The sequence below is a fragment of the Scomber scombrus genome, chromosome 9, assembly GCF_963691925.1.
Source record: "Scomber scombrus chromosome 9, fScoSco1.1, whole genome shotgun sequence".
In the NCBI taxonomy this organism is placed as follows: Eukaryota; Metazoa; Chordata; class Actinopteri; order Scombriformes; family Scombridae; genus Scomber; species Scomber scombrus.
Window position 1 is genome coordinate 18,642,596 of NC_084978.1, and position 17,920 is coordinate 18,660,515.

The 17,920-nt window shown below is 38.8% G+C and overlaps 1 protein-coding gene across 4 annotated transcripts; it reads left to right on the top strand.

The window, feature by feature from the left end:
* Nucleotides 1–6,562: 6,562 nt before the first annotated feature.
* Nucleotides 6,563–17,109, top strand: rgs14b (regulator of G protein signaling 14b). Of its 4 annotated transcripts, none has more exons than XM_062425181.1 (15): nucleotides 6,563–6,680; nucleotides 9,411–9,432; nucleotides 9,597–9,748; nucleotides 9,890–9,982; nucleotides 10,796–10,939; nucleotides 11,059–11,235; nucleotides 11,344–11,419; nucleotides 11,535–11,635; nucleotides 11,837–12,052; nucleotides 12,355–12,428; nucleotides 12,788–12,914; nucleotides 13,443–13,524; nucleotides 14,319–14,374; nucleotides 14,790–14,889; nucleotides 16,038–17,109. In XM_062425181.1, the coding sequence occupies exons 1-15, from the start codon at nucleotides 6,636–6,638 to the stop codon at nucleotides 16,292–16,294; spliced, it is 1,722 nt and encodes a 573-aa protein (XP_062281165.1). In that variant the 5' UTR covers nucleotides 6,563–6,635; the 3' UTR covers nucleotides 16,295–17,109. The 4 variants fall into 4 exon arrangements, with proteins under 4 accessions (XP_062281165.1, XP_062281168.1, XP_062281166.1 ...); XM_062425184.1 differs by having other exon boundaries at nucleotides 14,790–14,868; XM_062425182.1 differs by having other exon boundaries at nucleotides 14,322–14,374.
* Nucleotides 17,110–17,920: the final 811 nt, after the last annotated feature.

A 17,920-nucleotide genomic window follows, 5' to 3' on the forward strand; every position in this document is an offset into this window, starting at 1 on the left:
TTTGCCATATGGCTGGGGTGGGGGGGTGTTAATGCAGAAAAACAAATACAATCTGTAGCATGAGGATTGACAGTTTGCATGGAGTTTAACACGTAAACTTCAAAGGATTATATCATGTTGTTGAACCAGGGAATTTATTTCTGTGTTCATAAATCAACATTCAAATCCCACATCCAGTCCTCCTCTCTTGGAGAGGAGTGGATAGCATTATCATCCCATATATCTATTACATGACAGCCTCTATAAAGCTGCTTTCTGTGGGTCGTCTGTTAGTGTGTGTTCCTGTGAGCAGAGCATTCAGTGGGATTAGTTTTAGCATGCCTGTCCTGCGTTTGGATTAAAACATTTCTAGGCTCTTTTCCTCAACTGAACAGGCTTTCTGGTCAGAGGGCGTGTCTAACGTGAATGCTGCGTTACACAATTGATCCACCCTGGTCTGTAACTGGCTGTAGCCTACATAAGCCTGCCACCTCACCTGATCACACACACGTAGCCTCAGAGTCAGAGTTTAAAGATATTTTATTTGTATATCAAATATAACACAAGCAAATTCTGAAACAATATCAGTATTTATCCATTTTGAATGCGATAGTAGAGTAGTTCTTATTTAGGCCTCTCTTGGAGTGATTGGAGTTGGACCACTCTGCCCAACTTGCGCCCTTGTGCGATTCATCCTCTCTCTGCTCTTAACTGCAGAGAGAAAGAGAGGAAAGGTCACACTTGATAATGTAGCCTACATTGAGAGGTAAAATTCCTTAATTGACAGTATGCAAATATTAGTGGAATAGTCTGAAATTTTGGGAAAAAAACGCTCATTCGCTTTCTTGCTGAGACTTAGATGAGAGGATCAATATCAATTTAATGTTTTTGTGGTAAATATATCAGCGTAGCCATCAGCCGGTTAAGCTTAGCTGAGCACAAAATCTGAAAACAGGGGGAAACAGGTAGACTGGCACCATCTAAAGGGAACAAAATCCACCAACCAGCCCAAAGCTCACTGATTATCATGCTTTTATCATGTTATATATTTACTTTAGACTCTAACATGAACCACAAAACAGTTGTATTAATCTTCTCATCAGACTCTTCACAAGAGAGCAATCTCTGAAAATGTCAAACTATTGAAGCACATTATTTGTACACCAGTGAGTAATGCAGACCTACAGTATATTCATATGAGTTACACTTAATAAGATATACAGTACCAGTCAAAAGTTTGGACACTTTTCCAATGAGAAGTGACCAAATGGTTTGGACACACTCTCTTATTTGGGAAAATGTGTCCACATTTTTAACTGGTAGACTACTTAATTTGAGAAGGCAGAGGTGTTTCACATTAATTCTCCAATTCTCTGTCTTTCTTCTCTGCTTGGGTTGTTGTCTCTTACTGTTGTCTCTTTTCAGCTTAAACTTCATAGCCAGCCCCATTATCACGACCATGGCCAAAGCTGAAACGCCACAGATAACCAGGATCACCACACTGTTATCTGGATGAAGATACACAGACAGTTGAAGAAGCAGAAACAGGTACAGACAATGAAGACATAATTTCTGGATAACAAGTTAACAATCATCAGTAAAAAACTAACTAAGTAATGTGTGGCTGTGTGGAATAAGCATTGACATGTCTACTTACTCGAAACCTTGACACTGTGTGGCGAAGATGTGTAATTGCCACATGAGCTGTACACACGGCAGCCGTATGGGCCTAGATGTGATGATAACACTTTTTCAAGGGCCAGCTCGCTTTCATTTTGGTCTTTCAGGACGTTCCCCTCCTTCGCCCACTCAAATGTCACCTGACCTTGAAGATCATGGACGCATTTCAGAGTGATGGCTTTACCTTCATCTACGGATCCAGTTCTGTTGATAAACACCTGGAAGTCTAATGGGCAGGTGGGTAAGCAATAGTGATAGTGTTATGTTATCAAATGTGTCACCATATGTGTTTCAGTGTACTGCAAAAAATGTGGATATTGTTACCTTTTTTGCATTGTGAAGAAATATTTGAAGGTACTAGTGAGAACATAAAACATAAAGAAGAGTAAAGACAGTTACAGTCAGCATTTCATTTATAATAGAGCCTAGATGACTAGGATGCAGGTGTTCATAATGTAGGAGGAGAATATGAATGAACTTATTGAAATTAAAGTAACAATCTTGAGGATCTCTGTTTCGTTCTCTTTGGCAGCACCTATGGTGATAAGTGATAATTGTGGGTGTGTTGTTTGACCTCATTTCTCAGATATATAAACAGTCAACAGGCAACACTGGCAGAGCACCGAAAAAAGGTACGATACTTAACATACAAGTGAGTTGAAGACAGAGAAGGGTCTAATTGCAGTATTGCAGATTTAGACGACATGCTCCCCCTCCTTGATATTCTTACCCTAACGGCATATTACACAACACTCTCCACCCCCATATATTCTTACCCTAACCTTAACCATCTCGCTCCTAATGTCTAAACCTAACCAAGTGGTTACGTCATGTGATAAAGTGGGTGATGCGTGTAGAAAACTGAAGGTCCGCAGTTAGGCGTACTTAGGGAGATGAGTGAGTCTGTTGCATTAGCTCTGCCTACCTGGCAGGTGATGGAAAAGGCATTACTAACTGTGCAACTTGTAATTTTCCCTGGGAATGTTGCCACTGACACCCAGTTCATAATACTACAAATGCAATAGCTTTCACCAGTGGGCCAGAGGCTTAATCACCATTGTGTTACCACATTCAGCGACAGATAGTAACTTAAAAGTCATTTATTTAAATAAAAACCTTCTAGGTTATTACTTTAATTAAAACCTTCAGTGATAAATCTGTTAAGACTAATACTCACATTCATTAAAACATTTTTCCCAAGTTGCCCATGTTTGAGTCAATCTTATTCTATGGTCACACACCACCTTCAACTACTGTATCAAATATACTGTTTTGTATGTAAAATCCACAGAATCTATCTTTAAAAAAAAGGAAAAAGAGGGCACTAACCATTGATGCAGGAAGAACCATTGATTGCGCAGAGTGGACACTCTACAAGGAAAACGGAGATGGAAGGAATAGCATTATGAACATTTTCCCTTTGTATCTCTCACAATTATTGAATGGCATATATTGTTCAGGTGCATTGGGTGTATAAGCTGCATTTTGTGATGTCTATAAATAGACTGAGATGTTTAGTTGTTTTTTTAACCTGGAGTTTCTTCTGTGGTGTTACATTTGAGACACTCGACAGCAAGACATTCAGAGCTAACATGAGCTGCAATAACAGAAGGAAATGGAGATGTACAGAGCTGAATAAGCATACATATTCAGAAAGAAAGACAAAAACACATAGTATATAACTTTAAAGTCAAGAGGCTCCTTACCGACAAACAGATGGCCAAGTACAATATATAGGAATATCTTTGTCATAACCATTCTCTTTAAGAAAAGACTCATCAGTCATCAAGAGCTAATTGAGACAAAGAAAATCCAATTAAAAGGTTGCAGCATTTACACAAATTACAAGGAGCAGTTTTCATAGCACTGTCATGTTTTACACCTTTTACATGTGGTATTATTAATAATTGTCTAGCTAAAAAATATATTATAAAACTGAAATGTTTACCTGCAGTGGTGTTGTTACCTCTAACACAGAACTGAATGATGATCTGCTCTGCTTTTCCTAATGTTTCCATCGGGGAAGGCACAGTATAACTGATTGTAAACACTGATACCAATGCAAATAACGTTATTCCTGGAACTCAATAGCACAAACAACACTGCCATTTGTATGTTTGTGGGAGGGATTGATAGTGAAAGATAATGGTTTCACTGCAGCTGCTTTTTATGTTGTTGAGTTACATTCAGGCTGAAATGGTCGGATTTTTACGCTTGTTACACACAGAGATAGAGAAATAAACAGAACACAGACACATAAATAGACATATGGAGATATACTGAGGCACTGTCTTTTCATCAGCAAAAGTTTACATATGCAAATTAGCCAATGCTGTCACACACCAAATATTGTGACGCATACAGGAAAAAACTTTGCATGGACTTTTGGAGATATCAGAAATTGAACATTCAGGGGATACAATACGTTCTCTTATGGATGTCTGTTATGGAAAGATATACAGTTTTTATTTGCAGAGTGGCCAGTAGAGAGTGCTGCTGATCATCTGTATTTTTTCTATCCTTTTGAGGTTCATGAGGTGCTAGAGCCTGTTCAAGCATGCATTGGGAAAGAGGGAGTGCATGGGAGTCTGGACAGATTGAACACATTCACACCTTACAGACGGGAGGAAAGCGTGGTGCCAGAGAAAGCTCACATAGACACAAGGAAAATATGCAAACCACACGACCTAATTGGTTTGAGGATTCAAATCACCTCTGAGCTAATGGCCTCTCCTTTGTCAGCGATAACTGTAATGAAATTCGTGTGTAATAAACTGCAGACCTACTATATTGTTTCCTCATCAATTTTGTGCTTCCAACCTTAACCACTAACCAACCTTACTCTATAAACTATAACCCTTATAAGCTTTCAGCCCCACCACATAGGGCAGTGGTAGTTCTATGTACACAATGATCAAGACCAGAGTTATTTTGACTGCCTGCAAAAACTTGTTGACAGAGAAATAAAAAAAAATATTTCACCCTCTATCTAATTTATTTTATCCACTGAAGAGAAATTAGCAAATTATCCATAAAATGACGAGCTGGCAAAAATGAAACTATCCTCCCAATTGCAGTCAGTTTGGTTTTGAGGAAAGTAAACCACTAAGATCTCAACAACCTTTAAAGAAATAGTAATCTGATTTTTGTACTCATCACTGAGGCAATAGTGTTGTAAATTACGTGAGAAAGAACAAAAATTCCTTCCTCACTTTTCAGTATTAGGGTCAGTAATAGGGTAGCCATAAAACTGCTTCAATGTTATGTTTATTTGGGTATAACAACATCTTTCTTCTGGCACCACTGTTTTTGTGTCCCTACTTTCATTCATGCATCTTTGTTTTCCATGTGATCAACATTAATGCCCCCTTTTTGTCAGACTGTCAGCCATGTTGCTTTCTGTCATTTACTTTTGCAGTTTTGTATACATAAAATACAAAAAATGTTCTTGGTTAAATTTGTAGTGTTTTTTTGAAGAGGATCAAACAAATAGGTCCAAATTAATAGGATTTGTTCAAAAATATACTGTTTACCTTGACTATTTGTTCGTAGGCTTAATAAGTTTTAAGCCAACAGTTTTTCTGTACTTGAAAGTACAGAAGAACTGTTGCCAATACAACTAACTGAATATATCCTATTAAAATCGAGCCACACAAAGCCTTTACAAAACAATTTTAAGAGCCAGGCACTTTAACAACAAGGGGAAGCTTTTGTCACAGTTATTGGTAATGTTTAAATGTGTAAACTACAATTTCTCCAGGAAAAAAATGAGCACCATTAATCAAAATGTCCTGCTTCACCTGGGATCGTTACCTAGTGCACGTCAGGACTCAGGGAAGCCAATCAAGTAAGATCAAAGCTGTTAATTAACTCTGACCAGTAGACCTTCAGCACACATCTTGTTGCCTCTCTTATCTTGACCTAAGTGTGTCTATTTTCCAGAAGATGGTAGCTTTCCAAGGACTTTATCATAGGTTCGCCTACCTGGTAAAAGCTGCAGCACAAAAGAAATTGAGAAAACATGACAAATGGTGCATGATAGCCAAAGGCATGTGTGATGACAAGGTATGACAATCATTTTCATATAATCTATTTGGAAAGTGCATATCTGTTTATCAGTGTTTGGCCTTACATAGGGTGCTGTAATTGACAAATAGTGATCGTTGTTAACCTTGATGCAACTATATGCAATGTAAATTGCTATATGTACATAATAATTTTAATAAAATGAAGAGCTGATGCTCTGTGTATTAGGCCTCTGTTCAAATTGTTTTATTCACTAACTAATATCCTCGACAGTGTAGAGTTAGATGTTGAATTCTGGCTAAAAAAAGAGCCTGTAATTGTGTTAGAGTTGTGAAGTTGACATTACTCCTCGTAGTTTAGTGATGTTTTTAGATAGCCATGAATGTGACCCCATTCTGCTTTTCATGAAACTGCTGTGTGGCATCTCAAAAGAGTATTAGGGAGGAATTGTGATCATACAACTGTACCTAAATCTAAAAGATTTCCAAGTAAAATGAAACTTCTCTCAGCCAAAATGAAGGAAACTTTGAAAGTGTAAAAAAAAACAAAAAAAAAAACCTTCCGAAATGCAGAAGTGCATCTGCAGCAGGGTCTTATAATGGTTATAAGCTGCGTCAAGTAAGTCGTACAGTGACTGTACATCAAATACAGATAGTGTGCATCTGTCTTTTCTGTGTTCCCACATCACAGTGTTTCTCAAGACGTGGGCCGAGAACAGTTTGATCATAGTAACCATACTTCCTCTTTTGTGGCTTGTTGCTATGGCAAAGACTTCCCTTCCAAGCAGGAAGTGACAGGAAGACCCAAGTGAAGAGTTTTTGAGTGTGTGTGTGTGTGTGTGTGTCCGTGAAGAGTGTGCATCATATTTGGGTGGAGCACTCCTCTCTGTCCCCTGATAGTGTGCACACATCGCATAAGACTTTAGCTTTTAGTCTGGTGTGTGGGCCACCATGGCGAAGAATCTTAATGCTTTAGGAATTCCCGTTGGCCACATGGTGAGTTAGTAACACTTTTGGTTTCGTTGGTTACTGAATCTGTCTTTTAGTTAGTTCGTTTATTTATGCAAATATGATATGTAAAGGTGCAAACAGTAAAGAAGCCACTGCCAGTGAATATGGAGCATGTTGCAAGGTTTCATGAACTGTTACACAGTGGAAAGTTTTGTTTCAGCCTACATTTTTATATTTACTGATACTATTAAGTTGACATCCACATTAATAACTTTGTGTCAAGTGGAGTGGTTTCTTGTATTGGCTTGTGTTGTATTGTCTCCGCTCCTCAGCAGTGCCAGAACCAATCAGGCTGTGTGACTACAGTTGGTTGCTACTGAAAACAGACTGGGCCTGCTTGAGTCAGAGGCGGAAACCAAGCTGTGCCTGTTTGCCAATCTGTCGTGTGTAGGCCGGGTTGGCTCAGGTCTACTCTGTGTGAGACCACAGCTTTTCTTGAACTAGGATGGCTCTGGTAAAGGTGTTACTGTATCTAAATATGTATTTAATAGAGGCTGAGAGGACCTGGATGCTGCTGTGGTTTAGGAAAGGGGCTGTCTGTGCTTTGCATTTTGAGTGATCGGAAATGTTCCTATAATTGTTGCTGCAGACTCTTTCAGTCTCCTTCCAATGGTTTACAGAGAGTCCTAATCCTAAGCCTCCTATTGTTCTTGGTTGCACTGTACAATAGCCTAAGCTTGAACAGCTTCTCAGTAAGATGCTGATGATAAATTAGAAAATGTTGAGGAAGTATGTCTGTTTTCTCCTGTTGAACTCTTGCTGTCCTGACTCAATCCTGGGATGTCTATTGGTTGGCACTGACATGTGTTTTCATGGTTAGAGCCCCAGTGAAGTTCACACCTGCAGAAACATCTGGCCTATATGAACCTTATATGGGCCAAGTTTACAAATTATTAATGGTCATATCCTGCTTGTGTATCAAGTTTTTGTTTGTCTATTTCTACATAGAAGATGCCTTATACTGAGCTGAGATGACTGTCGAACTGTCTCCCCCAGGACTTTTTGTGTTAAAACTTCCTAAACCTTGTCTGGTTATAGCACAAGGTTTTCTCACATTATGGTTGGTAACTGTCTGTATGACTCAGCAGTTGGCTCATTCACTTTTGATTTAAATATCCTGCAGCATATATCAGAGAGGAGGCTAGATAAGCTGGAGTTAGTGTTAACAGCCTGACATTAACTTACCTAAACCTTCAGTTTGTATTTAATACATTTCGCAAACCCAACAAATAGCTGTCCTAATGTGGCAAATTCAATTAACAGCATAAGCATGGGATATCATCTCTCATATATAGATGAGAGAAAAGAACAGAACAAAACACCACCATACTCAAAACCAATATTTTATAGTTTGGAGGTAATTAATAACAGCTTGGTGGTGTACACTATAGAGCTGTAGTGATTAGTTGATGGACAGAAGATCAACTTCCAAATACTGTGATCAGTTTATTAGGCGTGATTTGTCATTTTGTAGTATGTAGAAAATATGCTTATTGATAGTTGTCACAATGGTGGAAATGAACCCCTTCAGATTCTGTTTATTTGTATGAGTCAATGTTAATAGTGAAGATGTTACTTTCAGGTTTATTTTTATATATTTATATACTTTAAACAGGGTACATTCTCGACAAGACGTCAGTCACAGGGCTAACACACACAGACAAACGCATTCATATTTACACCTCTTTGAAGGAGGAAACCAGAGTAACCAGAGGAAACCCAAACTGAAAAGAGAACATGTAACGTTCATGCAGAAATACTCATGGGCTAAAACCCAGCTCTCTTTTTGATGTTAGCTACTGTGTTGCTTTTTTAAATAATTTCTTTTGTGCCATTCTTGGAACTAAACATCCTTTATTAACAGATACAAGTAACCTGCAGATTCTTTTTTTCCCTTCAAATATCTCCTCAGGGGTTTTGGATCAATATCAAGGTTCCTTGATTATGTTCTGTTATATTATGTTGTGTTTTTATACAATCTCTAAAAGCAACTTTTGGCTTCCAAAAAGTTTGTGTATTTCCTTAGCATTGAGAACCGTTAAGTGGCAGCAGATGACTATGAATGTCTTTTGACAAGCGCTCTGAAAGCTGAATGAGAGCCATTGTCATCAGTGTCACAACCACTTCCTGCCTTGGCTGATTGCACTACACTGTTACATACAGGAAAAAAACAAAAGGCAAATAGAAAAAAAACATGCAGCTGGTGTTCACATTTCACTTCCTAAATGAATGCATGTGTGCTTGTGAATACAAGTGACTAGCTTCTGTCACTTAGGTTCTGTCTTAATAATAGTTAAAGAACACTTTAAAGCTTTTTCAATGTATTGAACATCTCCATATGTTTTGTTTGTCTTGTGGTTTACTGTATTTTGCCTCACTTCTCTTTTGTTTGTGTTCATTTTTATAAGCATTTCACATTTTGTAGCATTTATGGATTCTGAGCGCACCTCCTTTTGCTTCTGTATGGGTTTTGTCCTCACGTGCCACCACAGAATCAACACTTCATATATCAGTGATCAACTTACTCATTATTGATTGTACCATAAGAGTAGGAAAAACTTTAAATACATTCCTATTTATTTTTGTTTTGAGTTAAGTTGATATTGAATTTCTCAGCCACCACCATATTAGGAAATTATGAATTATAATAATTAATAATGATCCTTATCTCCATCCTGTGTCTCTCTCGCTTTCTCTTTCTCTCTTTCCTCACAGAGCCAGGCAGTGTCAGATGGAGGTAAGCATGAACAGTCAACGTGCACGCTGCCACGCTGTACATATCACATTTCTAGAAAGGGACATGTCCATGCACGACATGAGAAAGTATCTGATTCAGTCTCATTCTTGATCATGCTTCTCTGTGCTGCTTAAATGGGTGTGTTTGTGTCTGGATGTGTGTAGAGTTGAATATGACTGCACGGGGCTGTGGAGGCAGTAGCTCCAGCCTTCCTGGGACTCCAGGCGGAGAGGGTGGCTCAGCCAACAATGTACTGAGCTGGGCTGTCTCATTTGAAAAGTTGTTGGAGGACTCCATTGGAGTACACTACTTCAGGGTGAGACACACTCAGCACACATGTGCATACTGTGAAAGTCATTTCAGTAAAGTTCAGGAATAATAAATGTTAATGTTGACGAACTTCCTCTCACCAGGTGTGCCGCATGTGTTCATACACTTTGTATGTGTTTCTCCACAGGCCTTTTTGAAATCTGAAGTGAGTGAGGAGAACATTTTATTCTGGCAGGATTGTGAAAAGTTCAGGAATATTCCGGCTACCTCCATACGCAAGGTATGAAAGCATTTTTTTCCCTTTTTAAATTAAAAAAAATAAATAAATAAAACTTCTCCACTTTTGGTTCATTGTGGTGTTTTTTTTTTACTCTGCTTATGCTCCCTTTTTCATAAATTACTTTCATTGTAAATGTTTCTATTTTTATAGTTGTAGACAAGACATTGAATGTATACAGTGAAGGCCACTTGGTTGCTAGTTTGCTCTAAAGTTTGACCTGATGTTGTTTGCTTTTAATTCTGATATTGCTTCATTTATGTTGCAAAAGATTTTATAATTTAGTCACTGAGCTTCAAGTAGCATTAATCAACAATAAATCAGTAAAAAATATACATTTACAATTGACCTGACAGATGAAGTGTCAGACCTCAGCTTTTGAAAAGCTAAGATGTTTGCCTTATTTTACACTGTTTCTCAAATAAAAGTAATCAACTGGGAACTAACCCTAACCCTAACCCTTCAGTCTATTTTGTGCCTTTCAGGCAGAAACATTGTTCTGTTCATAACATTTCTTGACAACATGAAGTATGGAAATTGACAGTGTTTGAGTGTATGTAGTTGCTTAGCTCTATGAGAAATGAATAGCCTTTCAGTGAATTTTTGATTGCATTGCTTGCAGTATGTGATGGTTGAGAAGGTTTTTTTTTTTTGAATGAGTTACAGGATGTGGCTAACACTGAACCGAAAATGGATCATTACATTCTCAGCTAAATACTTGCTTGTCAGTGTGCTTTTGGGGTTGTATGTGTTCTGAGAAATGATGATTTAATAAGTTAGTGTTTTTTTGGTCTGATGGAGCTATTTTGTTTGCAGCTAAAGGAAAAAGCTTGCTTCATCTATAATACCTACCTGTCTGAAAACGCCCCTTACTCAGTCAACATTGATGACACAGCCAAGACAGAGGAGAAGGACCTGAAAGAGCCCACACCTGATATGTTTAACAAGGCTCAAACACAGGTCTGTTTGGAGCCCACATTCCCAATTCAGCTTAAAAATTTAAAAAAAAAAAAAAAGCAGTGACACATAGTTGGTGTCTTGGTTTACTGTGTGTATCACTGTCTCTCCTTGTGTGTCAGATATTTAAGCTGATGAAGATGGACAGCTATAGGCGCTTTGTGCGCTCTCCCCTTTACCAGAAGTGCACCCTGGCAAGTGTAGAAGGCAAGCTTCTACCTCAGCTCTCTATAGAACCTGTCCGCATGGGATCCTTGGAGGACATGGCCACTAGAAGCCCCTCCTTAAGTGACAGGAAGGTAGAGTGACATGAATAAAATAGGAGAAAAAACAACATGGAGCTTGTTTACAAAACCTTTTTTTTTTTTAAATGTGAAATTTAACTTTTCTGTAATGACCTCACACAGAACAAGAAGTCAGACAACAAACAAGGTGGTAAGAGTGCTTCAGAGAAACATCGACAGAAAAGAGGCTCCTGGGGAGGTATAGTGCCTTTCACATGGTAGATCTTGTGCTTCTAAATTAAGCTTTCATGTAAATCCTTTAACTTTATCTCACAATCTCTCCTTGTGGTCTTTTCTTACGCCAATATCAATAGACACATCCAACACCCATGTTTCAGCCTCTCAGAAAGAGTCCCATATGCCCATCAAATCAACCAGCAGTGTGGAGCTCGGCGCACTCTACAGGCAAATTGAGGTCAGTGCATTTGTACATGGAACTTGTACTGGCCAATGGGGGAAAATGTGATTTTAAGATTTATGAGTATGTACACATGAATGATAAAGATTTTCCGCAGTGTATCTTAGAAGAAAATCTGTCAGAAAGTGACAGTCTATAATTTGTGAGAACTATTTCCCACTCTTAAGTACGTTTCTCTCCTCTCCCTCTCTGATTTAGAATGGTCGATTGAGTCCCCGCTCGTTAGAGTTGAGTGGAATTGGGAGCCGGTTAGGGATGGAGGGGGGCTACTGCTGTGTCTACCTACCTGATGGCAGCGCCTCCTTGGCCCCCACATCTAATGGCCTGCCCATCAGAGACATGCTGGCTAGCCTGTGTGAGAAGAGAGGCTTCCCGCTGAAAGATGTTGTCATCTACCTTAAAGGCAAGGACAAGGTGAGCGCTTAGCTGCTCTATCTCCTGCACATGCTGGGAAAAATGAATTTAAAAAAATAGCTTTATATTAAGAAGCTGCTCAAGAATGTCTGCTGTACCACTCCCCAGAGTTGTTTAGCAACAGGCGGTATGAGAAAGATGACTACCCTCTTCCTGTTCTAACACATCCTTTCACTGCCCCATTACACAGTGTTTTCATTTCAAAAAACTTTGTCAAATGTATTTTAAAGTACTTTCACTTAATGGTGACATCTCTGAGAGTTCATTTCTCTCTTGCCTGATGCATGCTGTTCTCTTTGCAGCCCTTATCGCTGGACCAGGACTGCTCCGTACTGAGAGATCAGCAGGTCTCTCTAGAGCTTAGGGTGATGTTTGCGTGAGTCAACTGTGCCTCTTCCTTCATTTCTTCATTTTTTTCTGTCTTTGTCACCCTAGCAGGCTTTTCACACCCACATTCCCTCTACAGCATGTCACTTCTCACAGTATTAATAGAGGAAAGTCCTTGTGTTAATATCAGACATAAACTGGTTCTCTGGCCAGTTATCATTTAGTTACCAGGTGTCAAATTAAATCAAGTTTGGATTTTCTGTAAAGATGTGATTGAGTAGCTAATTTCTCTGAGTAGTCTTTTCCTGTCCAGATTCTGATTGTGTTCTACTGCTACTCCACTGCATACGATTTTAGATTTACTCTGTCTTGTTACTGTGAGTGTATTGAAATGTTTGTGTATTTCAGGCTGGACAATGCCTTGACTGGTAAGACAGTGGGCATCGTGGCGAAGTCCAGTAAGACGCTGCAGGATGCGCTCTCTGCGGTGCTACAGAAACACCACCTTAGGCCACAAGAGGCCCTGGTCACCATGGTGAGTGTGTGTGTGAGAGAATGAATGACTATAATATGTAGCCAGTGTTAAAGAAGTTAGGCTGATAAATTGTCAATTAAACACTAAACATCCATTTTAAAGGGATTACTCAATACTTCTTTAGTGTGTTTATACTTGTAATTACCTGTGTTCATTTCTGAAGTCATGGATGGATATAATATAACACAAAGCTGATGGAGTTGACATATATGTCTGACTTGGACATACAGTTGAAACAACATTTCGATGTAATTCACATACACGCCATTTTTATATGTACTACGTTTTAAAAATTCTGTCCATTTGTCCTTCAAGCACTCATGTCTCTCGCTAGCAGTTGTTGCCAGGGAACAAATGTATCAATGTGAATTTTAATATTTACATCAAATCTGTAACTTCTGAAAATTGAACTTACATTACACTTACATTTGTGCAGTGGAATAAGTGACTTGCCAATGCACTGATGTGGGGTTTAACTCTGTGTTATGCATCATTTTCTGTCTGGTTTTGATGTTTATGTCGTTTTAGGTCGAAACTGACGAGCCAGTGAACATGAGCGACACTGTGTTCAGACTGGCCAATAAGAAGTTACGGCTTGACAAAATCAAAGGTTAATACTCTTGATCTTTTTAAAATGTTCTTCTCTAATGTTGGGGGGAGTTTGAGTTTACATCATTTACACAACTACATTGCTTCCCCAAATGCAGCCACCAGATGAAAACAAACTTTATTGGCCAATTAAATAAATAAAATTGGTTAATTCAAATCCGATAAAGGTACATCCTCTGTTAGTTGTCCATGATGTGGGTGATACGACTTTTTGTTGTGTATTCTCTTGTGAATGTTGCCTGAACCTTGGCTGTGTTGTCTTATTCATTTAATAGTTTCTTTAATGTGTCCTACAAAGTGTTTCTGCATTTCTTGGCTCTTGCTCACTCTTGGCTGGCAGGGAAGAGAGTCTTTTCAATGTCCACTTTACTGCCCTGGTTTTTACGTCTCACTGTCTGCTCATTCTTCTTTCCCCTACTCCGATTTCTTTGTGTGCGAGTCTCTCTCACTCTTCATCCTTTTCTGTGGGGCTGTGATGTCGGAGTCCATTTGGTTTGTTGAGTGCTATGTCGCTTTGAGTTTGCTCACCTCGCTTCCTAACTGCTGAGAGACCAGGACCAACTTCACTTTGGATCAGTGCTCTCAGCCTCAGTTCCACTGGCTGCTGTTACCAAAAGTGGAATAAATTTGATTAGAGTAGCTGTATCCCAAGAGGACCAGTTTAATTCTTGTCAAATATATTTTATCACAGTGGGGAAGTTCATCATCAGCAGCCTACTGACTACTCGCCTACTGGAAGTGAAAGCTTTTGTTTCCACACAGTAGAAACTGAATTGTATATTTGTTTGGTTTCAGCAGGAAGAGACCAAAGCAACACTTCCAGAGCCAGTGGTACTGTTCCAGCCACACAGGTGAGATGATACTCATAGACTCCCAAACAGGAAACTGAACTGTAGTTGTATGCTATGGGGGGAAAACCTACAGTATGTGCATTTTCCTCCCCTAGTGTATGATTTGATTTAATATATTGGTGATGATGAGAATTTTGACTGAAGGGATTTCTCAGTCCTTCAGAGAATGTTAAAAGAAAAATGAATTCCCCTTATTACCTAAATATATTATTTATTGGCTAAATAAGAATATAATAAAGGTTATTGTTTGAAGAACAAGACATCTGGATAAAGTCAATAGTCTTGTTAATAGAGTAACATTTAAAAAAACAAACAAAAAACTGCTTTCACTGGGACTAGAGTTTCAAACCTATCAAACAGTCTTTTAACATACCGAGAAGCTGGAATTTGTGTTTATCATCTGTCTTGATTCCAGACAGGAGCGGTGAGTGCAGCTGGTCTGGAGGCCCGATCATCACCGCAGACGGCGAGATCAAAGCATCAGCCCAAGCCCAGTAAGAACCGCGACATCGAGGGTAGGACACCTCAGCAGTATCTAGGAGGGTTGAGAAATATAGACGATAAGATATCAATTTGGTGAAAAACCTTGATTTTTATCCATACGTTGAGGATGTACACATTGATCACTTTATTAGGAACACCTGTGCAATCTCATGCAATCCAATTCTCTCATGTATGTGTTAATGGGGTGGACAAAATATTCAAAACACTTTTCAGTGTAATGCACTCCAGTACCACCACCACCCACTACAACCTCAGTAGTAAACTTCATAAGCTTCATAAAAGTAGAATTTATAGCAGAGCTGTTATATTGGATTGTATTAGATTGCACAGGTGCTCAGGAACCCCTACTTAAAAGAACTTTGTGGTGAGATTGTTTGCCTGGTGCTGTCTTCAACAGAGGTGTCCAAACTATTCCATAAAGGGCCCTGTGGCTGCAGGTTTTCATTCCAACCAGCCAGAAAGCACACAGGGCGTGCCTCATTTAATCAACTGATCTCAGTCTTCAGACAGTTGATTGGTTGAATCATGTTCTCTTTATTGGTTGGAACAAAAACCTGAAGGCACACGGCCCTTTATGGAATAGTTTGGACATGTCTAGTCTACAACATCAAGAATGAATTTTTATTCTCAGGTGCCTCAACTGAATTTCCACAAAATAAACTAAATTATGATATCAATCTACATTGCTCAACCCAAGTATAACACTGGTGTAGGATAATATTAACTATTACCTTTTTATTAAACCTGATTTCGGGTAGTGGGTAAGTAAAAGCACGAGGACAGCTTCATCAGAGGAGCGTTTACTTTAATGTCCATACATTACTTTACTGTATGGCATATCACTCCACCCAATCTAAACTACCCAAGATACAGATACAGACATGATACAAAGTCAAATCATCATATAAAACATCCCAACACCCAATATCAAAATATTCCACAAAACAAATCTACATAAAAATAATCTATTATGTAGCCAGGACAGTCTGATTTATTTTTATTTCTTAAATGACATAAGCCTTTTCTTATATTTTTAAAGCTTTATTTATTGAGGATAAATGTCTTTTTCCAGTAAATACTTTTAGGTAGGTTAAAGAATAGGATGAGGTAATCTGAATGCCAAACGTGGCATGATCTCGTGTGTGTGTGTGTGTGTCAGGGCTTCTGGACATGCTGTCGAGGGCTCAGTGCAGCAGGGTTGATGACCAGCGAGGTCTTTTAACCAAAGAGCAGCTGGAGATCCCTTCGTTCCTGCAGGTGTCCTCAGACCAGGGACAAAACACAGAGCCAAAGGAGTGCAGTACAACCAGATCTTCCTCTGCAGAAAACCCAAAAGAGCAATCAGAAGTCAAGACGTCACCAGCTTCTAGTTCAGCGGAAGTTGAGCCCAAAGACATGAGGGAAACGACACTGTGAGACTTTTTTTCATCATGTTTGGGATGGACAAGGATATGATCAATAACTACAATCTGTGTTGCTGATCATGTCAAAAGACAAACTCATTTTTAGTGAAAAAAAATGGTCTAGCACTTTTTATAATTGTTTACAAATAAGCTCTGAATCAGCAGTGTGCTCCCATCTCTGCTACTAGAAATTGTCCTCTTAAGGCAAAATATAAAGAATAAAGATCATGGCAAGCATTTATAGTGTCATTTTGAAACACTACATCCCCATGGGGAAAGATGTTTGCTATGAATTGTTTAATGTATCCAACAATGTTTGAAGATAAATTTTAGCTCAGCAGTTAAGCCTGAAACCAGGATGTTTGCTTTGAAGCTGTACAGTTTGAATTGCAGTTCACATTGCTGGTCTTTCTCACAACCTTACGTTGCAGTTTTCCTTATCTTTACACTCTTAGCAAGAACATGTTTCTGCACAGGACTGTCCAGAAGAGGTTTGAAGTGTGTTGCCCAATTGTGTTTTCTTTTTAAAAAAAAATTTAAATTAAGATTATTCAACATTTTGATGAGTTTTAATATTTTAAATGACTCTTTTCTGTTTTGTTTGCATACTTTTGATTTATAGTGTTGTTTGTGGTACTTAAAAAATACATTTTATTTTGCTGTGATGGCACTTTGAAAAGCCCTGGCAAGTCTTGTTTTACTGTCACCTCATACATCTCAGGGTCCTTATCATTAATTAATAATGTAATATGACAGCGAGTAAATCAGTTGTTTCTTAAACCTATCTCACAGGGTGTATCAAAAGAATTAAAGTGTATAATGGTGAAATATGATCATTTCGGTCTGAATTTGTTGTAGGGAAAAGACGAGGTTTCATCTTTTAGTCACCAGTGAAAATGTTTAATTTGTCAGGTCAGGTTCCTGTCTGACAAATGCTACGTGATTTGGTTTTAAATGTAGTACAGCCAAACCCCTGCTGCCCCAGTAGAGTGGCTGTATGACTCATGCAGTGTAATCTGGTCTATTCTGTATCTATCTGAGTCATTTATAACTAGGTTTGATTACATTATCCTGTGTGTTTGGTGTACCCTGGAAGGGAAAACTCCCTCTAAAAATGCTGTCATACAATGATGTCATTTTTGCACTGTGACGGGGGATCAGAGAATTGCAGTGATTGGCTCCTCATCGCAGGTTTGTAGCCAATGACTTGCTTCATCTGTCTATGGACTTGTTGCTGGAAGGTGCTTTCCAGTTGAGGAGCCTTGGAGGACTATTATGGGGTGTATTTGGCTATTGTATGGGTTACAAAACAAATTGGATGAGTCATAGATGGATTCATCCACACGGGTGATGTCAGCAGCATGCATATTTCAGACTATGACAGTATGAGGTTTTGGGAAGCATCTCATTCCCCTACCTTGCCTGTATCATTACCTTGTAGATGCAATAGTCCCTGCAGTGAGATTTAATTAACCTGTGATCATGAACAGAGCTATATAAGTAAACATACCTGTTTTTCACATCCCAAGCTGGAGACGATAGCATACCGAATGACAATTGGCACACCTGGTGTTACATACATAGGCCTGTGTGTGTGTGTCTTTGTGTCCATCCATGCATGAGTGGTGCGTCGGCAGAG